General features: G+C 55.0%; 3 protein-coding genes across 3 annotated transcripts; 1 reads left to right on the forward strand and 2 right to left on the reverse strand.

The window, feature by feature from the left end:
* Positions 1–1095: 1095 nt before the first annotated feature.
* BESB_015350 (zinc knuckle domain-containing protein) lies at positions 1096–3500 on the reverse strand (the record flags this gene model as incomplete). Its single annotated transcript, XM_029360264.1, has 5 exons — positions 1096–1151; positions 1478–1697; positions 2042–2157; positions 2726–2885; positions 3417–3500. 5 exons carry the CDS (start codon positions 3498–3500, stop codon positions 1096–1098), a joined length of 636 nt encoding a protein of 211 aa, XP_029216931.1.
* A 3164-nt stretch (positions 3501–6664) lies between these two features.
* On the forward strand, positions 6665–15093 carry BESB_015360 (GMC oxidoreductase; the record flags this gene model as incomplete). The annotated part of the gene is made up of 12 exons (XM_029360265.1): positions 6665–7274; positions 7852–8123; positions 8764–9084; positions 9688–9811; positions 10441–10792; positions 11070–11303; positions 11703–11856; positions 12379–12528; positions 12939–13056; positions 13417–13875; positions 14226–14430; positions 15036–15093. The coding sequence occupies 12 exons, from the start codon at positions 6665–6667 to the stop codon at positions 15091–15093; spliced, it is 3057 nt and encodes a 1018-aa protein (XP_029216932.1).
* Positions 15094–16701: 1608 nt separating this feature from the next.
* Positions 16702–21036, reverse strand: BESB_015370 (uncharacterized protein; the record flags this gene model as incomplete). The annotated part of the gene is made up of 8 exons (XM_029360266.1): positions 16702–16874; positions 17424–17669; positions 18063–18297; positions 18598–18686; positions 19338–19383; positions 19790–19858; positions 20181–20414; positions 21025–21036. 8 exons carry the CDS (start codon positions 21034–21036, stop codon positions 16702–16704), a joined length of 1104 nt encoding a protein of 367 aa, XP_029216933.1.
* Between the last annotated feature and the right edge of the window lie 491 nt (positions 21037–21527).

Genomic DNA, 21527 nt, shown 5'->3' on the forward strand with positions numbered 1-21527 from the left:
GGGCAGCAGAAACATAGAAAACTCAGTCAGGCGACAAAAAGACCCAAAACGGCAAAAGACAGATTACATCCCACTGTCCCAACTCTACACTCTCTCGTGTTCACGCGTATATATAGCCTAAAAATCCATGCAAGTCCATATAAATACTGATATGTGTGTGGCATGCATATACATGAATACATACGAAAATATACACGCCCATCAAATATATCCAGAGAGACGGAGATAGTTGCATCGTGGGCTCGACAGCAGGAAAATAAATTCCATATCGTTGCGTTTTTTCGTTTTGACGTGGTAGAGACAGCAGCGAGGTAGGGCGCGCAAGAAAGTCACACGTTTAAAAAACAGAGGAATGAAAAAAAGGAAGCAACGTAAAGAGGGGAGAAGTCACCGAAGCCCTCGATGGACGACCTTTGCCTCAGACTCTGCGCGAGAGCGGCGTTTGTCGCTTTTCTTCGGAATCGGGGAAAGACTACCCTCATCACTTCCAAGCGCTTCTCGCTAATCACGACCTCTTCTTCTTGCTCTTGGATCTGAAAGAAGAGGACAAACCAAACTCGAAACACATGCATGCAGGAGGTCCGCGAAATGCCGAAATGCCCAGCAAATCACAGAAAACGGAGACGCGGGGAGAGCGATGACGAATGGAAGACAGAACCTGACGGTCCAGCTGAAAAAAAAAGACCTCTCTGCAGCTGACCGACCGACCAAAACCCCCAAAAAAGTGCTGCTATTCCCATTGGGACCGTTTGCAGCTAACGCTAATGAGATAAAGCACGCGATCACGCGATCAAGCCCCGATGTGCACGAGCCGCATGCACCGCTGTGTGCCAGCACGGTCAGATAGAACGCGGAAACGCAGGGGGGGGGGCAATATGCAAGAGTGGAAAAGAAGACATGGAAACAGAACGAAAGCCTTCGAGGACGCACAATTCGCCACGGAGATCCAACGGAAAAACCAGAAGCGCAGCCGGAGAAAGAGGACTGAATTCAAAAAGTGGGAAAGCAAATTACCGCGGGACGCATTGATGTCAAACAGAGAAAGCGGACACAGACAAATAATGAAGGCCAGCTTCACCGGCAAAGAGGCCTCTCTCACTTTCGGTCGCGCCTCTTCTGCTTCTTCGATTTTCTCTTTCTCTTCTTTTTCGCTGCACAAGAAAGGGACACTGGAGGCAGAGACGCCCTTCTGTGAAACGTCATCCTGTCGTCGCCTCAAGCTTGCGTTTGATCAAGTTTAAGCCGAGTTGAATTCAAAAACAAGTCACCGTTCGCTATCTCTACTTTGATCTGCATTGCATTAGTTGCTGGCGGGAAACCAGGCTGAGGAAACAAATCACTATCAAATTGGCGCACAACTCCCTTTTCCTCTCTGCGTGGTCCCCGGAGGCAGCTTGTGTCGAGGCGCTCGAGTTCTGAGACTCCGCAAGCGCCGAATTCTTCGTGAGTTCAACTCTTTCCCGCGCTGTGGGCTCACCCCGTTCGTCTTCGCTGTCGCTGCTGCTGTCTGAGCTGCTGCTACTGCTGTCTGACGACGAGGAAGATTCCGCTTTCTTCGCCTTCCTTCGCTTCTTCTTCTCCGCAGACAAAGCCCGGATATCGCCACCCGGGAAGCCCACGCGAAACCGCTTCCGCATCTGGGTGTCGTCGTCGCTGTCCTCTGAGTCGGTCGCGATGCCGAGAGCTTGTCGCGCTCTCTGAAAAAACAAAAAAACAGAAAAAACCAGAAACAGGGCGTTCCAGTCTGCCGTCCTACCGCGCGGGAGGGGCGGGGAACCAACCGCCCATATGCCGACAAAGCTCTCTGACACCACACAGAACGACCCAAAAAAGACACAAAAGCCCCTCACAAGACTCTCCTGCCGCGCTTTTCGCGCAGGCAAAGAAGCATCCCTCACACGCACGGCCTTACGAGCAGGTAAAAAAGAAACAAACGCAGAGCCTGTGGCGGCGACCAAGGGCGGAGGCATCAGAACGAACGACGAATTCCCACTTCGGCACTCAGGTCGGAGTCGCGCTTCAAAGGACACGCAGATCTTACCTTGTCGTCTTCCTCTTCGTCGTGGGCCTGCACTCGCCGGAAAGCCTCTTCTGCGGCGTCACGCGCGTCGGTGGCGCCCGTGAGCATGTTGCGGCACTGATAGGCCAAATGCCCGACTGCAGAAAAAAGATAATTGATAACAGTAAATAGCCGTCGATGCAACGGAAGATGCACCGGGAGTGAACACGTGGCAAGGCGCAGACGCCGCTGGAGAGCGAGCGAGGAAAGAAAACTGACGCAATTTATCTCCCTCCTCCGTCGGCAGGAGTCCCCGAGAAACGAGAACGACGAAAGACCGAGGGGAAAAGATAGAGACAAAAACGACTGAAACCTCCTCAAAAAGAACAGTGCGAGCCAGCTGTGCTCCAACGAGTAGAAGGAGACATGCAGACGCAGCAAGGAAAGGAACCAGCCATGCGCGGCGCACGCCAGCGACCTCCGCAGAACGCACTGCGATGTCTCGAGTCTAAACCCTAGACTCCAACTCCCTGGCGCCTGATAGACAGAAACAAAGCGTGTCGGAAAATTTTCGCCGCAGGTATGGTTTTACGAAGCGAACTTTCCCCTCGAGACCGCTCACCAACCCTCGCCGCGAGCGAAGACGACGCTCCAAAGTCCTCCATTCAACCTTTTTCTGTCCCTCCACGACAGACGCGAATCCCAGTAGTAAAGCTGGATTCTCACCCTGTCTGCATTTCGGGCACGCGCCGGGCGTGCGAGAGGCTACTGAGCCGGTCAGTCTGGCGAGAACTAGCAGCTCCTGCGCCTTGTCGCGCAGCGAGGCATCGACTGCCGCCTCCTGACCCGCCTGCGGCGCGTACGGGTCATGCCCGACTGTGTCTCTCTGAAGAGACAAAATTTTGAAAACAGACGCGCAACGCAGGCATCTGCCACCTAGTCGGACGACAGGCGTCTGTTTATACCCCGAACGGCACACACGTGAATATATAGATGGCGGTGCGTATGTATAGATATACACATACGGATGGCAAGGTCCGCATTCACACTCGCGCGAGGGCGCGTAGTGCGCCTAGCACACGAATCTACTCAAGTGTAACTGCGAAAGCACACTCTCAGGAGGGTTTGTGTCTCTCTCTGGTGAGCTACCAAACGTATGTAAGAAATACGCACAAATGAAGATGACGCGCAAGAGCAAGAAGAAGCGACGCCGAAGGCACGAAGAAACAATCAAGGACAAGAAATGGGGAAAGAGAGGAGGACAGCAAACGCACGGAAACTGTGGCGCCCTGGGTTGGAGACCACCGCGTTTGCGGTTTCCGAACAACAAGGCTAAGGAGAGAGAAATACGTACGAAAACGTGATTGCTGAAACGAAATAGAAAGACGGGAGAAACGGGACTTTTAGGCTGCCTTACCCAGATGGCGTGAGTGCGCAGAGTCGAGGAGACAGGCACTCTGTTGCTGTCAGGCATACGCGTGTGCGGAACTGTCGCCGGCATCTTGTCTCCAAAAAGCCGAGAAAAAAGGGGAAAAGAAGACAGGTGGGAAAAGCGATAGAAAAGAGTCGAAAGCGACGAAGAGGATACGTGCGCTGTTACGTGGCCCAGACAGTGAGGGAACGTCGCGGAGAAAAGAGCTGAATGCTTTTCGTGAGGAGGCGCAGAGGGCGAGAGAAGCTCCGAATGAGTGAAATCGAGACGTCACATTCTATACAAGCCGTGCGGACCAAGGAAAACGGCGACAACGTTTACAGAGGAAGTGGAGAGAGATAGAGAAGGATACGACGGAAGAAAAGGAACAGGTGAACAGAATGTCTTTCTCCGGTGTCTCTAGTCATGCGGCTGTTTTTTCGCCCAGAGAAGAGCTGCCTGAAAACATCTGAAAACATCCTGAGGCGATCATCGCTGCAGACTACCTAACGGGCTCGCTCAAAGAGCGACTGGCTAACGAAGTCGGGCGAAGTAACCAGACGAAGGAGACACGAAAAGAGCGCAATTGGGGAATTCAAAGCCAGAAAAAGGCGCGCCGCGAATGATGCCTGCCTGGCTTCGCCTCAGTCGTCGCGCGTAGACAACCACATGGACAGAAGCGCCTCTCGACGAAGTCCGGGAGAAAAAAAGACAAGCGTAGAAAGAAAAGAAAAGAGGAAAAAAGAAGTGATAACGGAGAAAAGTCGCCCGCGCAACGCGCCCATTCTGTATTCATGACGCATGCAAAACTTCGTGACCTTTCTATTCAAGGTCATCTGCGAGGCACGAGCGACGAGACATTTGCCACAAGGTTTCATCATGACAGGAGCGACCACTTTTCATTTCATATCAGGCTCTCCGTGTTTTTCGATGAACGGTTTTGCGCCTCTCTTCTTCGCTGTTCGCCTCGTCTGGCGACCTTGCGCCCATTCCGTGGCTTCTCCTTGTCTCCTTCCGCATATCATTCCTTTTTCGCCTTTCGGCTTCCGTCGCTCTCTGGTTGTTCCGCGAGTGTCTCTGTTTCTGCTTCCTGCCCCAGCTTCTGTTTTCACACACCGTCGGGTTCTCTTGGCGTATTCCAGCAGATCTTTGCCCTCGAAAGGGCACGCGTGAGTCAGGGCGGCTCTCTCTCTCTAAATACATATATAAATATATATATATATATATATATATATTCCTGAACAATAGATATGTATGTACGCATCGAGGCTTAAGATGCGAGCGCCTGTGCGCTCTGTGCGCCTCACCTTTTGACCTTCACTGCAACGCGTTTCCCAGGAAAGAGGCATCCGCACGTCACAAGTGGGCTTCTCTGAGCGGGAAGCATGCGTAGATCTAAACTGTGTTAGCTGCACGACAGAGCTGTTCAGCATTATGAACTGTTGAGACGAGAGGGAGTGGGTCGTCATGTCGTCATGACCTGTAGGGTCCCTCACACACACAGCAAATCGTAGTACCAAGAGAGCACACAGAAGCAGGATGCGAGCCTTTTCTGGATTCCTCACGTCTGTTTTACGACAAAATACCCAAATGTGTAACCATTGGTGACCAGTGCCACCAACAAAGGACACCAGGTCTCGCTGCAGAGAACGTAGCGCCAGGTTTGAGAGGAAGTCCATGTGGATGGCGCAGTAAATGCGGAAGGACGTGTTGTGCAGTACCTTGCGAGTTGGAGAGTTAGACTGAGACCACGAGGATATCAGTTATCCGTAGCGCAGGGGGTAACGACGAGGGTGCCTCTAAACTGCGGAGGTTGCCGCGGGGTTTCTGTGTCCGCATGCACTAGCTTCGCTTCTGTACGCATGTGTAGCTGCAGAGGTGGGGGAAGAGGCCCTTTCTGCCATGAGGACAGCAGCGAATATGAGGAACGAACACCCACTCCACACGCAAGTCTTCCCTTTTTGGGTATTAAAACACAGCGTGGCTACGCGGGGTCGCCTGTCGTGATGGCGGCGGCGAAACAGAAGCCTGGCAAGTGGGGAAGGCGAAATTCCACTGGTAAATCGTAGAAGAGATGGGTATAACAAAATATATAGAACTGTGTATATCAGGTGTGGCTGCCAAACGCGGGCGGCGGTCTACACATTCTTTGAGGAATAGCTGTAGCTTTTAAACTCTGTAGTGGAGCGCAGACTGCGGCAGCCCAACCATGTACTTTTTGCCCGGTATACACGTACTGCAACAATAGTGAGCTTGGGATCTCTGCGGGCCGAAATGACTCGCCTGCTGGGAATTGGGCGCATGTGTCGCACGGAAGCTATAAGCAGATGTAGACGTTGCGGAGTGCAGGTATCTCACTGCATGTCTTCAGAGTTCGTGGCTGGCTTTTCCACGAAGTCGCTTCTCTTTCGGTTCTTAGTGTTTTTGCATCTTTTTATGTTGTGACTAGCCTTCGCAGTACTCACTCGGCCCGGCTTGTGAAAAATGTCAGTGAGTGCGTCGAGATTTGTGTGTGGTTTAGGGACGCTTGAAGCGGCAAAGCTTTCCAATATCTGCAACAGATTCTCTATCTGCTTGGCGAGCAAACCGTGCGAGAAGACGTGAGGACGGGAAGGCCTCCAATCTGATGTCTGTCGCAGGCAGCGGCAGCTGTCCAGTTTGCCTGTGGACGCTGCCTGAGAAGACCCTCTTCACTGACATACTCGTGCCAGGTTTCTCGGTTTTTGCGCGCCCTGCATTGCCTCTGCCGTGACTCATGCATGACTAAACGCGACCTCGGCGCATCACAGCGCATTTTCCTTCTGTATCCACTCTTAGTTCCGCCCTCATATCTTTCGGTTTCCTGGTTCTCGCACTGAGGTTGGCCGTCGCTCCAGCGATGGGACTCGCAGTTTGACTCATGGGAAAGTAGGAAAGGTCACTTAGAAGAGGGCGTGAGCGCCACCGCAAACGCTTCCACTTATCACAAACCCCTTCAATTTCACCTCGCTTAATTGTCTTGGCCTAGCCTTTCTGCCGTCTTTGATTCGGTGCATCGCGATGCGCGGTACTACGACCTCCGTCTGCGTCGCCCCCGGTTTGGACTCGCGCAGCCACGGAGATGCCCATCTCTAACTCGATCTCTTCCAGTTTCTTGATGCGTTGCTAGTTTCCGTTGGCGTGCCTGCCTCCTCAGGCTCTGTCTTATCTTGCGTCTGTCTGCATATCTTTCCTGCAGAGAGAAGTCACGTGGAAGGTCCAGCACATCGGGCGCCATGTTGCTCTTCCTACCTTCCCCAGCTGCGGCATTGCCGTCTGCTTGGAAACGCCCCTTAAGCATTTCCACCCAGTGTATATTATCCGCCCTGGCGTTCGCAAGTCTGTCTCTGCTCCTTAATAATCTGCTCGCCGCCTCTGCTCATTCCATCCCAACCTCGACTCACACGTCCGTTCGCCCCGCGAACGGTGATGCTGCTCCAGATGCCATCGCGCCGGGTTTTCCTCCAGAGGAAAATCCAGCCGCCACGGACGCAGGCACCACGTTGTACGATACTTACTCGAAAAAAGATGCATCACCAGAGTCAAGCGCGTCGCCAGGCTCGGCAGCCTCGGAGGTCTCTGGAGCTGCGCTGCTGGCGTTCCTTGATGAGCACCGGCATGCCTTCGCTACAGCGGAGGGCGCGGATCTCCCAAAACCGTCAGAAGCGGAGCCGCCGCGTTTTTTTGAGCGAGACGCAGAGCTGGAAGGCGCCGAGGGACCTCGTCGACCCCTGGAGCTGTTTGATTACATCGTCGTCGGCGCGGGAGCAGCGGGCTGCCCGTTCGCGCGAACGATGGCGAATGCAGGTAGCCTGTCACAACAGTTCACATTCTCAGGATACCCCGGTAGACTTGCTCCTTCGGCTGACGCATCCACATTTGCATAGTTGCACACAACGATATAAATATATATGTATATGTTTTTCTGCGGAGCGAAAACACGTACGGTAACAGTGGCACGAGGCGAGTGACGATGAGACGGACACGTCTGCCTGTCGAAGTGAATTGCTACCCTGCGGTGTGAGTGTGGAGCCCCACCCTAGCGGCGCGCCTCAGACTCGCAGAGCATCTGAGCAGGCATGTAACTGGGGATACGCACGCGCGTTGTCGAACCTGAGATTCCTCCAGACGAGCGCGTGTTGCCGCATCTGCCTAGGTCGCATCTGTATGTTCCCGCTGTCAAATTGCCTGCTGCCTGGATGTCGCTCCTGAGCGCGCGCCAGCTGCTTGGTGTCTCGACCTCCCCTGCGAGGCTCTCATCCAGCCCTCGAGAACACCGTCCAAAGCACAAGTGCATGTGCCTGTATCTAGCTCTTGGACCTACGAGTGCGAGTGCATGGGTTATCCTCGGTCTAGGCGTAATATATAGGTTCCTGACTTTACTCATCTTAGCAGCGAGAGAACCCCTGTGTTATCCTGGTAGGCAAGCGTGTGTTGGTGATTGATCGGGGGCCTGCGCGTTCGGCTGAGCGGACGCCGTGGGCGATGGACTTGGAAGGAGCGGGTCGAGGCATCAACGACGAAAGCATCAGCCAGCCAGTTGTGACGACTCAGGGCGTGCGCACACACATCGGCAAAGTCATGGGCGGCGGCACGAGCGTCAACGTCGCCATCATGGTGCAGGAACTCGACGAGTACTTCACCTATCTCAATCGCGAACACGGCCACTCCTGGGACATCGAAGCCGTCCACCGGGTCGGGCAGCCGAGGCGAGAAAAACCGCAGACCGGTCGCCGACGAAACAGATATAACGCACGCGGCAACTGAGGCCTGCATGTGCGCCGAACAGCACCCTACGAATCCTCGGACACGACCAGGCATATATATATATATATATATGCATGTGTAAATCTATGTATATGGGGCGTCAGGCAGTCCTAAAGAGCGCCTGGGTGTGTAGGCCTCAGTAGGAGCGGTGAGCTGTGTATATTTAGGTATATACATACATACGTACATGCATACCTACAAACCTATTTACTCAGTTTCCCAGAGACATGCACACAAACATTCGTTCACATATACATGTATATACACGTATAGGTCAGGCTCGGTGTGCTCATCACCGATTCACAGGTGTAGGCGACTACTGGGGATCAGCACGTGCGCAGTCACGAGGCACGCAGACCCGCAGGCGGGCTCGCCCCGTGGCGCATGTGCGTGTGCGAGCGTTCCACACCTGCGACCGCGCCGACACGAGCGTGAATGAAACTGCATACATCTTTCGGTTTCGGTGCTTCCCACCTCTTCCTGTCCGTTTTCCTCGTGACCGTGCAACGTGCCCTTAGAGTAATATGTATGGACACATATGCCTAGATCTGCATGTCTGCTGTTTTAGGCTTCGGCATGGGTCGAGCAGAAAGTGGCGTGGCCGATGCTGCAAGACAACGACTTTTCGCGCGCAGTTTGTCGGAGCTTCGTCGAGCAGAAGTTCATTCCTCATGGCGGCTTTCACGAAGACGGAAACTACACTTACCCGATTCCGACCTCGGTGCAGCTGAGACATGGCGAGTTCTGGAGGTCGATGTCGCTCTTCAACTCCTCCGACGCGGGCTTCAGGAACGCGGCAGATATCTTCTTGGCAGCCAACTACGGAGCTAACTTTGCCAGCTTTACGCCCGCCGAAAATATCGAACTCATCACCGACCACATTGTCCTGGTGCGCGGGATGTGCATGCTGTCCAAACACCGAGACACGCTGTGGGCTCGAGCGAGGGGGTGCGAATGCAGACGACGCCTGCATTCGACAACGGCTCCGTTGTATTCTGTCTTAGCAGTTGCCTCCATGAGAACAGGGATCTCTCTGCGTCGACTGGCCTTCAGCGGTGAATATACAGTTGTATGTAAGAATGCACATGTGTGCAAATGCGTGTGGAGGATGCGGCTGCGGAGTTGAGCATGCGCTGAAGCACCGCGTGAGCCTCTCCTCTTCACATCTTCCAACCGCCACAGAACGAGTTCCTGCCGTTCACCATCCTTTGCACATACGCAATAGAATACGCGCATGTATCTACAGGCATATGCGTCCGCAAGTGCGCATCAAGGCATAATATCTGCTTGCTTGAACTCCTCACTGCTAAGATGTTAAAATCTGTGTGGTTATACAACTATATATAAATATATATATGTCTTTGCAGCAGGCCTTGCAGTAGAGCGTTCCTAGCTGTTTGATGCCACCAGAAGCTCCATGGTGCTTCGGACGCGCCGACCTGCGTAAACTTCTGCCTTTCTGTGTCCTGAGGCTCCGCCGCTCTGCCTGCAGAAAGTGGTGTTTGACATGTCTGGACTTCGCCCTCGAGCGCGCTGCGTGAACTACCGAAGGACGCGAGCCTTTGATCTCCGCACGCTTGGAGAGAGCTCGCCCAGACGGCAGCGACGCGGCGCAAGTAAGGGCTGGGCGCAAGCGAGGGATGTAGGCGCGTCCTATCCGCTTGCTATCCGACGCGGAGAAGAGACGGCGAGCCCGCAGAACGCTCCTCTATTATGCATGCATCTTGCAGTACGAAGTGGGGCATGTCTCACGTCAAACTGAGCATGCATGTGAAACTGGATAATCATGTAACGTTGCCGAGTTCACATTCCGCAGGGCTGCAGAGGCATCCGCAGGCCTCACGCAACCTTGCAATTGTGCTCTGCAGCTAGCCTCAGCACTAGTCAGCGCCCGCCGACACGTACACATATCTCTATATACACATATGTACATACATACACTAATTATATGTATATGTATTTACTTGTCTGAAAGCAGGAGCCACGCTTTTTTCGGCGGCTCGCGCTTCCTCTCAGACGCAAATACGTGGCAAAGCGGACGGCTCAAGGGTTTAGACTCCGAACCGCTCGAGTGGATACACCCACACATCAATTCTGCAGGGATGCACAGGTGTACGTGCGTCGGGAGCTGGCGTAGACCGCTTCTTGTGTTTGTGTCTCCCGTTTTCCTCTCCGGTCTGCGTCCACAGTGCCCCCCCCTCCCCCCCTCTCGTGCTGTGACGCTCGGCGTTCGCTGTCCTCGCAGGCGCGCGCTTGTGGCGCGCGATGCACAGCGAGTTTTCGATTGCGCAGAATCTCCGCCCGCCGCGCGTGTTCCACGCGTGCGTGAGGGAGGGCGGCGAAGTCGTGATGGCGTCGGGCGCGATCTTGTCGGCTGTGAACCTGTTCAAGTCGGGAGTCGGTCCTGCGAAGCAGATCGCGGCCTTGGGGCTCCCGCTCATCCTAGACGTCCCGGAGCTCGGCCAGAAGTTCTCCGACCGCATCGCAGTGCCCGTGGGCCTCTTCTTGACGCGCGAACAGCAGCGGAAATTCAGCGCCCCCCGGATCTCCGACGTCATCGGCTTCCGCGCGTTCGGTCCCGAGTGCAGCGACTTCGCGTGAGGCGCTGAAGCGCGAAAGGCACGCAGCCGCAGCTCCCGCCCTCACGTGCAAGCCGGAAATGTGTCCCGCTGCAACTGTTCACTGCTACTCGCGCACATCCACACACACACATACACATACACATATATGGATGCGTGTGTGCATGCATGCTTGTGTGTAGAAATAGGGACGTATGTGTACATGTGTGTAGGTATATATCATGGATGCATCTATGTGCACACACACATATATCTGTGTGCCAGTGCACATTTTCGCGCGTTCGCTTTTCGCCAGGATCGGAGCGCGGACGCTCAAGTGCACGCAGGTGATTGTGGAAACGATGTACGGCCCTCACGCGATGGACGGTCCAATTCTCGCCGCGCGCGCCCTGGTGCCGCCGCACCTTCGAAACACAACGGTCATGTCCGCGACCTTCCGCCTCTTCAGCCGCTGTGCTCAAGCTACCAAACGCGAGCGCCGCACGATGCCAATCTGCATCCTCCTCCGCAGAGCGATTGAGTGTGCGAGGTGAGAGAGGCGAAGCTCGACTCAACTTGTGCAGAGGCTCGTGCACAAATTCTTGCGTTCGCGGGGTTCACAGCTACCGCTACGTGCAGGAGGACGTGCATCTCCACGGACTGCCTCAGAAAACCGCGTATCTGTTGAAATGTGCGCGAGTTCATCCGGCCGCCCGCCTGCGCGTACTTCTCAATGCAGGTCTGCCTGTGCATATCTGTGTATTTAGCGACAGATGCGAGGGACTGGAGACAAGGACGCCAAAGACAGGAGAGGGAGATCGGGGGGTTGTTTTTGTACATCTACGCATGTATAAATATATATATATATATTTACATCTGCATATATGCGTTGACCGCTCGGGTGTTGTTGTGTGTAACTCTGTGGGTCGTCTTTGGCTGGGATTCGCAGCCGCACGGCGGTGCAGTTCACGTTTATCTCTGAGCCGAAATCGCGCGGCAGCGTCAGACTCGAGAGAAACGGAAACGTGAGGATTGATGCAAAGTACCTCCAAGATCCTCAGGACTTCTTCGACGCGATACGAGGCTTGCAAACGACGCTCGAGGTCAGTTACGGGCTCGGCGTTTTCCCCTGCCCACGCGATTTTCAGTTTGGTTACAGGCTCGCGTGCAAATTCATCGAGCTTCTGTTTTCGTTCTTCGCGGAGTACACAGCTTATTCGCTGGAGCTCGCCCTCGCACTGTCTCTCCGCGTGCGTGTACGAGCTTGTGAATGTTTGTTTGCGTTACTCCCTAAGTCTTTGTGATTTAGTCCGATTTTTTCCACGTTTGTGTCTCGCCCAACGCTGGCAAGTCTCTGGTCGCTTCTGTATCTGCTCGTCCTGGCTCAGACCCAGCTTCTTCTTCGGGTCTTGCGAGCACATCTACGCAAGAAGGAGCCTATACACGCTTATTGATGGAGATAAATATAAATAATAGACGCATATTTGTATCCGTGCAGAGGCGTGTGAGCGCCGCACGAGGATCGCTAGTCTGACAGTTACCCCTCCGGGACTATTTGGGTAATATGCGAGTATCCGCGCTTAAATGCATGTGTTCGTCGGTCGGCGCGTTTGTTTGCCGTTTAGCGAGTCAACAGCGACGCCTTCCGGGGCCTTGTGGACCCTCTGGGGGAAACTGCCTGTCCGGTTTTCCTCCTCGACACCTTCCTTCAAATCGTGACCAAGCTGCTCCAAGAAACGTCCCCCGCCTCTCTCACCCCCGAGCTTCTCGAGGAAGTAAGCTTCCATAGGTGCCCAATTCTCTCTCTCTCTCTCTCTATATATATATATATGTCAATGAAAGAATAGGTACGCATGAAGTTCCGGGCGTAGTTGCACGCGTATGTGTGTGTACTAAACTGCGCTGGAAACTCGTATATCTGGCACCTCGTAGTGTTCCCACTCGTAGATTCGTCCCCCTGTGTGTTTGGTAGCTTGTATTTCTAGGTCGCCTGCGCCTCCGGAGAGTTCGCGTCTGCGTCCTGTCTCCCTCATGTATCCGGGTGCCCGGATAGAGAGATTCTCTGGTTTTCGGTCTAGTCGCAAACATATAAAAAAGTGTATCAGCTTATATACACGCGCGTCTTCTTCGAGTCTCGCCCCCAAAGTGCTGCTGCTTAGGGAGCTCCTTTGTTCCGTTTTGTCAGGTTCAGAGGCACCACGACACGATGGTCAGGATCTTTCCCGTGACAGACGCGGACGAGGGCGACGATGAGGACGAAGACGAAAAAGGCATAAGCGCGAATGAGCACAGAAAGAAAACCGGTAACTGCCTGCGAGAGCTCAAGCGTTAGGCGGGGCGTACAGCAAAAGTAGAAAACTGCCCGAGACTGCGGCGACGGAGGGACAGCCGTGTGCTTCATCTGTCTACTGGTGAATGCCTCGACCCCGCCACACGAGACCTTACGCGCAAGCATGTGCCTTCTCATAGCTCTTTGCCTGACGCCTGTTTCAAGGTGTCAAGTAAATCACGTACTCATCTGGTATATATGTATATAAATATACATCGAAATGGATGGGGGGTATCGGCTTTTATGTAACGCAGCTGCCGATGGCGCTTTTGTACCGTGCAGTGATGCCGCGGCATCCCTCCGTCTCCTTTCGTGCTGTGTGCTTCACACGCAGGAGCAACGCCGGCGACCCGCGGAGAGAGTCGACTGTCCTCTCTGGAGCGAATTGCGGATATGCAACGTTTGTTGGAGAACTTGCTTGAGCGTGCGAGCGATGAAAACGACAACGAGCGAGTGCTAAGTCGCCCTGCGTATACAGTTCACCTGCCGCGGCTCGCAAGGTCGATGGCAGACCCTGGCTGCAATGCAACATGTAAACTTGTGAGCGACGAATTCACCAACGGACTCTACAGCAAAACTTGTCCGCTGCAAGACGTCTACTACCGCTTCTACGGGCTCTGTCCCTCATCTGCGGAGGCGAAGCGAGACCGCGGCGCTGAAGCGTCTGAGAGAGAGGAACCCGACGACGAAGACCTGGTCATTCGCATCCCCGCTTCCTCCAGAAGCTTCCAACAAAAAGAGACGCTCCAGGCCTCTCAGCAGTGGGTCGCGAGCTACCCGCCCATCCTGCCGTGTAGGCCTCAGCCAAGATACTTTCACGCTATACGCTACTCTAGCAAAAAGCAGGCACTTGTGAAACCGGTGTAAATGAATTTGTTTCCCATTCGGCTGCTTCGCTGTCAGCAGAGGCCCGCGCAGGTGCTCTCGTATCGGTTTAGGTTTCCGAGATGATTAAGACCTTCCTTCGCGTCTGACTGACTTCATCACTTTGTTGGTTTGCTGGCCTGCCGCGCCTCTCTCGCCTGAGATATCCGCTCTCTGGCCCCGTCCCTCGCACTTTTCCGCGACACTCCTGCAGAGGCGTGGACCGCTGTAAATCTGCGCAGAGTGCGTCTGCGTTGTCTCGGTGCTTGGCTTTTCCAGCCCCCGACGATCCACAGCAAATGGCTGAGTACGTCTTGACCTTCATGAGCAGCATCTGGCACCATGCAGGAACGGCGGCGATGGGGACGGTCGTGGATGACTTTTTCCGCGTCAAGGGTCTTGACGGCCTCTCCGTCGTTGACGCCTCCGTCCTCCCCCAAATCACCCGCGGCAACCCAACGGCTACACTCCTCATGATGGGGCGGTAAGCGAAGCGGCGACCCCCTACGTTCTTGATTCCTCTACGCAGCGCCGTGTCTACACACACATCGCGAAAACGATGGATACCTAGACATATCTGGAGATATATGAGCGTCTACACATGAAACTGCCTACGCATTTGTGGAAGTGCATTCATTTGCATTCCATTTGGGGATGGAGAGCTGGGCAAGCGTGAAAAAGCTTCTGACCATCAGGCGCGGGTCGCTGGCATCATGTGCGCCATGACCCCCTCTATGCGGCTGCAGAGAGACACGAAGGGCTACCGACTCAGCCTAGCCACGTCGGTACCTATCCCTGGCCGTTGTTGCTGTCAACGCGGATGTCACAGTGGCGCTCTGCAGCGTCTCAACCTTTTTTTTCCTGCCAGGTATCCGCCGGAAAGGCCTGGCAGCATATGCAACCGCCCCCCCCCGCCCCGCGCGTGCTCAGTGTGTGCGCGCCTTGTGCTTGCGACTCTTCTCGTAACTCGGCCGTAGAAAGGCACGTTGCGCCCAGCAGCCTGCGAACAAGTTAGGACATCAAAAGGCCACAGGAACGTGCGGTGCAGACGTGTCGTCTGTTGATGTCAGTTGTCTTGCATGTGCTCAGCTACGCGGCTTTGAAGAAATTGGGCGCGCTCGCGCAGAGTCACGCGGCCGTCGCGTGAGGGCATGCACACCGAATGGATGAACGCGGAGCCAAACTCAACGCACTGGCAGGCTGAGCCTGTTTTTGGCTTGCAAGAACCTGGCGGGATGCGCAATCAAAGAAACGCGGCGAAAACGCGATTCACAACCAGAAAACAGCGGGACCCCGCGATTAGGCATGAAGTGTGGAATAGACGCAACCGTTGCCTCTGCAAAAGGAGAGGAAGCAGGCTGCTGCCCCGTGACAGGCGCTTCGCTCTTCAAACGTGCAGGCGTGTCAGCTTTTCGCGGGAAAGCGCCGTTCTCTGGCGAGTACTGCGGCCGAACCTGGGCTCCCTTGTCTCCGCAGCTGCTTCTCGGCAAGCGGAGGTGTCGTACATACATAATCTGAATACATAAAATATATACCTATATGCATTCATAGACACAGTCGTCGCCCATGTGTGTGAATATATATATATATAGAGAGAGAGATAGACGTATGCATATACGACAAGCCTAATCGTGCATGTGCTCATGTATGCGCAAATGGAGTGGAGCAGTCCCTGTGTACCGTGGACGCTATTGGGATCCACGCGTAGTTACAGGTCGCGTGCAAAAAATATACGCATGAATATCTATATATATAGATACATATATATGTGCATGATTAGTGCAGGTATCCACATATATAGATATGGCGTTGATGCATCAAGTGGATTCGTGGCAGGTGCCTGCAGTGGCATGCTTGTGTCGGAACGCTCTGGCTTTTTTCTTTCACTCGAGCGGCGAAGCTGAGCGTGTAACGTTTCTCGTAGTCTCGCGAATGTGTGCCTTACTTTGTACTGCACTGATACAACTATCCATCATACACGCACCTAGCTAGCTACTGAGAGAGACACGACGAACCCAAACGCGCCTGAGCCCTCAGGGGAAAGCCTTGCATGCGCTTTCAATCCAAAAAATGACATTTGGCGTCTTATCGCTCTCTGTATCCATTCCTTGAGCACCGGCCTACTGCGGCTTCCTCTTGCATCGCATAGGCTATCTTGCTTCGCCGTTGCTCGTGGACTCTCTCTCACTTGTGCCCGCCTATTTCCTTCTGTAGAATGAAACCCCGCGGCGCGCTGCGTAACAAAAAAAAGCCGACTCCCCCTACTGCGCGCCGCGTAGAGCAGGCACTAGCTCCTCGGCAGCTTGCGAGTGGAAGCGAAACGTCACTCGTCCGCTGCAGACGCATAATCCTGCGCGTACCCCCCAGTCTTTGGAGCGGCGCCGCGAACGCACAGACACCTTGAAATCGAAAGCACTTAACGCACTCTCGGGCATAAACGAAAAAGACAGAAATCCATTCTTTCCTGATAGCAGCAGACTCGCCTCCCACACAGTCACACGCCCATCGACAGAGAGAGTAAGCGCGACAGATGAAGAAACGCAAGCAACGCAAAAACAGCATCACCCCGGGTTGCTGACCACAGACACTGTATATGCGATTTCCTTGTCTGTGAGGGCGTCCCCCGCCCTTCGCGCGAGGAGAGGAGGACAGCAAAATGAAGAAGAGGACGTTCCAGCGCCCTCACTGCGCCGCGTCGTCTTGCGGCGGGTGTGGCGTGAACCTTTCGAGGTTGTATTGCCCGTTTACTTCTCTTTTATCGCGAAAAACCTCCCGTGTGCTCCAGCGAGCACAGCAGCGGACTTCGCAGCGGGTCGCATCCCCAACTGACAACTGACCGCGACGCTGCGAGCTGCACGACTCTTCTCTGGATTATTGGGGAGCCCATGAACTTTGGAAAAATGACTTCCTCCAGCCACCGGTGAATCTCTGCGCACACCACCAGCAGCCACACACGCAACTCCTGGGATGACTGCATGCGCGCCTTCGATCGAGTGAAGAGCGCTAAAGAAACCCCGGAGAGGCCACACCGCGGGTCTTCTCGGAGTCACTGAGGCACTCACATGCAAGAAAACTCCGCCTCCATCCCGCGGTGTTAAAACTAGTCCCATCCAAAACCAGTGGTTTGTTGATATTTATGTTATCACCATGTCAATGAAATATCAACAACGATGAAACTTATTTGATTAACATAACAACATAGAAGGTAGGGCAAAACACGAGCTCGCCCGAGGACGCGAAGAAGCCGGGAAAACGGCAGTAGCGAAACCGCAATGCTTCTTTTTCTTTAGTTGAGCCCGCCCGCGGCACGACAGACTATAATCGCCTCCGAATCTCGATCTAGGTGAAGCACCACGCCAAACCCGACAACAACCCGTCAGACAGAGAAAGGGAAACAAACACAAAAAGCAGCCAGAGGTATCGCGTCCTTCCGTTCCCAGATTCTTCGTCCCCTTTTCTCTCGTTGTGCACCCTTACCTTTCTTCTCGCGCTGCTCCCGCTGCGTGTCGCTAGGCGCATGTGCGCCTGGCCCTTGGCTTTTATCGGTTTCCTTCGCTCGTGTATCTGCGGCGCTCGCCTCTGCGGCCGTCGGCGCTTCCTCGCAAGCGCCTCGTTCTGCACTGGCGCCGCTCGGGTTCTCCATGTCTGTCGCCTGTTCGCCCGAGTGCGCCCTGGGATCGAAGCCCCGAATGTAGCGCAGCACCTGCTCCAGGGTGAATTTCGCTGAAAGGCCCAGTGGAAGGAAGAAACGGGGATCTCATGGGGGACAGGCGAGGCAGCGAGCCGCGGAACGCAGCAAGCTCGCCAGCTTGCGAGGCAGCAAAAACACGCACAGTGCGGGACGAAGAGAGAAACAGCATCCCACTCCCGTGAGGCACGCGAGCTTCGTAACTAAGCGTCGACCTGTCGAAAAAAAACCGCCACCCCGGACGCATGCCAGAGGACAAACACGAGTTTTGCAGCCCGCGCCTCCAGGGCCTATGACGCGACTCGCATGCACATGCACCACGCTGGAGTCTGCGAGACGACGACTGACTCTCCATGCCCCGCTCTGGGTTCTGGTTTCCTCCCCTCCCCCCCCCCGCATCAAGCACGCGGTCTCATCAACAAACTCACGAGGCGCTTCGTCGTCGGACCCAGAGTCGTGCGGTGTCTCGCCGTCGCCGCGCTGGCTGCCTGCCTCTGTTTCGTCTTCTTCCCGCCGCGCGTCCGCCTGGCTGCGGCCTCGAGCGCGGGCGCTTCGCTCCGAGGCCGTGCGGAAAAAATCGACAACGAATCCCTCGAAGAGCTCCTGCGTGTCGCTGAGCGCCAACGCCCCGTCCAGCGTGTACGTGCTCTCCAGGCACTTGAGCTGCAAAACGCGAAAACCAGAAAAAAAAGCGAGTCACGGACGCCGAAGCACAAGAAGGATCATGAGACTCGCCACAAGTACGAAAGCAAAGAGCGAGAAGCGGACACAGACGAGCGCGCACTCTCCTCGAGTGCGCGTTCGAGCTGCCTGGAGAGAGCGACAGGGGCGCCGAGACAAGGATCACTGAGGAAGCGGGGTAACAGAGACAACGGAAGAAGCGGCTACGGACTACAGCTGGATCCAAAGGCGGCCGGCAGGTCTCGAAGAGGAAAGCTCAGAGAAATCGGAGAAAAGACTCACCGCGGCGGAAGATCTCTTCTTCTCGCCCTCGCGAATCCTGAGCTCGACGTCGCGCAACAGGTCGCCTTCTCGCACGGAGACGCACTGTGCTGAAAAGGAAAAAAAGAAAAACTCGCGCTCACATGCAAGATGAACCGCGCACCGGCTCTGTCTGCCATGCTTCCGCTTCGTGGGCATGGCTCAAGCACAGGATAGAAGAGAAAAGCGAAGGCGAAGGTGTGTTCTACAGAGAAGAGAACCCCTGCTGGTGCAAACACAAGATTTGACATCATCACTCCAGAAGCCCGACGCAGGGCGATCTCTCCGCGACGTAGGCGGCTGCGCCGCCGCGAAACAGATGCAGTGGCACAGCTCGCGGAATGCAAAAAAAAGAGATAAAGCGCCTCAAGAAACCCCGGGCGTCGCGCCGCCCTCCGGTGACCAAGCGAGAAAAAGACTCCCAACTACGGAACGCGGAGGGACACAGCTCTCCGGCAGGCGATCGCCTGTGCCTCTGTGTCGAAGAAAGAGAGAATGAAAAAGTATATATATCTTGGATGACTGTATATTAGCGGCTAAGTGGATCTACACCGGTAGTCCACCTCGTAGTACATACCCCCAGAAAACAGCAGGTTTTGCCAACCTGGGATTTCAATTTTAGCAAGTGAAACATGGAGTCTAGCCTCAGGTATGCGAGTCTGCGCAGAGAAACTCCGCTCGCTCGAGGGTTTAGGGTTCCCCGTGATGGACTCGTTTCTCACTCGCTAGCGAAAGGAGCCACGCGTCGCGTTCGCTTTGGGACTTTGCCTGCACATTGACAAACGAGGAAAAAATATACGAGCTACAACGAAGCGGCCTCGATACAGCAACGAAGCCGCACACGGAAAAACACTCTCTTGCCAGCCCCTCGCGCTCGCGACCTTCTTTCGCTTCCTTCTCTCCCAGGGATCGCTTTCTCTTTCTTTCTCTCTCCCTCTCTCTTTTTCTCTCGCCTTGTGCAGCTGTCCATCGCCAACCTGGCCTGGTGCGAATCCCTCAGAGTTGCGGCCTGCGGAACTCGTTCCCCTCCGTGTTTGTGTTCGTGCCCGCTCAATTGCTCCTTCAGCTCTGCGTCCACGGCGCTTTAAACGCTATTCAGCGCCATGCTCGCCGCCCTCCAGTCTCTGCGGGATGGCGCTGCTTTCCACTCCTGAGTGCGACGCGCTCGACCTACGCGCCAGTAGTGTGAACGCTCGCGGGTCTGCAGCAGGAAACTCTGCGCGTCGTGAGGCGGCGCGACGAGCTGAGCAGAGAGAAGACGAAACAGCGAGGAAACCGCGCGAGAGGATAAAGGACAAACGCGTCACTTCCCCCCCCCCCCCCCCCCCCCCCCCCCCCGCCCCTGCCCAGCCGCGAGGCGAGGGACGGTGCGATGCAGCGCGAAGCTCGCGTCTGCTGCAGCGACGCAGAAACCCCACCCGGCGAGGACGCGCATGCGGAGAGAACGCGACACCAAACAGAAACGGGCGGCTGCACGGGCGTCATCTGGGAGATGCCGAGGGAGGAAAGCACAAAGCGAGCTCCAGGCTGACGCCCGAAAGCGCGAGATGTCACACGAGCCTCACCTGGACGCAGTCTCGGAGAGGGATAAACGACCAGCGGACGCCTCCCTTCTTGGCCAAAGGAGACACAGGCGAGGAAGAAGAAGAGGGAGAGGCAGAGGAAGAAAAAACGGACGAAGCAGACGGCGAAGTCGAGGAGGCAGAGGAGGGAGACACGGGAGCCGCCTCCTCTGCGTCAGTGTACCACAGCGCCTCCGCGCGCAGGACGCAGCGTCGCGCCTTCCATTCCAGCACGTCCTGCGAAGAAAGAAAACCAGAGGAGCAGACGAAGCGACATCCATCCCTGAGAGCGGCGGCAGAGCCCACCACAGAGGAGAGGCGGACAAAGGCACGAAACAAGACTCGGTAGGCAGACGTGGAAAACGAGCGAAACTCGAACGGTAGGAAACCCTCAAAGCCACGAACGTCGAAGCCGCCATTTCGCGGAGAGGCAGAGAGCGAAGCCACGGAGAAAAGAAAGAGCTCCAGGAAGCAGAAAGTTGCAGGTGAGGCGAGGCGTTGACCCCCAAACGAGGCTCATCAAACGCACAGTGAAGTCGCTCACTTTGCTAGCCTTCTCCAGTATTCCCTGACGCAGAATCTGCGCAGCAAAGAAACATACAGACTCTTTTTCTGCTGTGCAGGAAATCAAAAAGAGACGCCAAGTCACCCTCTAGAAGCCGCGCGAGCGACGGTTTGAGAAAGGCAGTCCGCGGCTTATCTCGAGGTCTCCAGGTCTAATATCCGACGAACTTCTCGCACTGCAGCGGCTGTAGGTTGTCGCTTTTTTCTAGAAAGCAGCGGAAGCGAATGTGAAAAGAACTGGGAAAAAGACGTGCTCGAGCCCTGATGAGTCCTTGGAACTCACGTTATCCTCCATTTCTCTGCTGGGATATCCGCGGCTAGTCAATCTGAGTCATCCTCATTCAGCTTCCAGGGAACAAAAACGAGACCTCCACTCTGGCTCGGAGCTAGGCTTGGGAGTCTCCTCTTAAACCCGCATACAACTATAAGACACATATATGTATATATATCCATATAAAAAATCTGTACGTGCATATGAGTCCTTCACGCTATTCTTAGACGCGCTGCGACTTTGCTGTCTAGACAGGGTCCTTCATCTCCGTCTTTCGGCCGTTCGGCTCCGAGTTTCGGCAGGAGATGCGCGAGGAAAAATAAGAAAAAAGAGGGAAAAAGGGACGGAAGACGCATCAGCGCCGAAGGAAGAGACAAGGTTGGCGGCGCGGCCAACGGAGGAGAGAGTGTAGGTCGAAGCAGGTCGAAAGAGAAGGACTAAGAAAGGATTTGCAAGAGTGAAACCACGGAGGAGGAGTCGAGCCTGGAGTAGCAAAACAAGTCAGCGTGGAGACG

Source organism: Besnoitia besnoiti, chromosome IX (genome assembly GCF_002563875.1).
Source record: "Besnoitia besnoiti strain Bb-Ger1 chromosome IX, whole genome shotgun sequence".
In the NCBI taxonomy this organism is placed as follows: domain Eukaryota; phylum Apicomplexa; class Conoidasida; order Eucoccidiorida; family Sarcocystidae; genus Besnoitia; species Besnoitia besnoiti.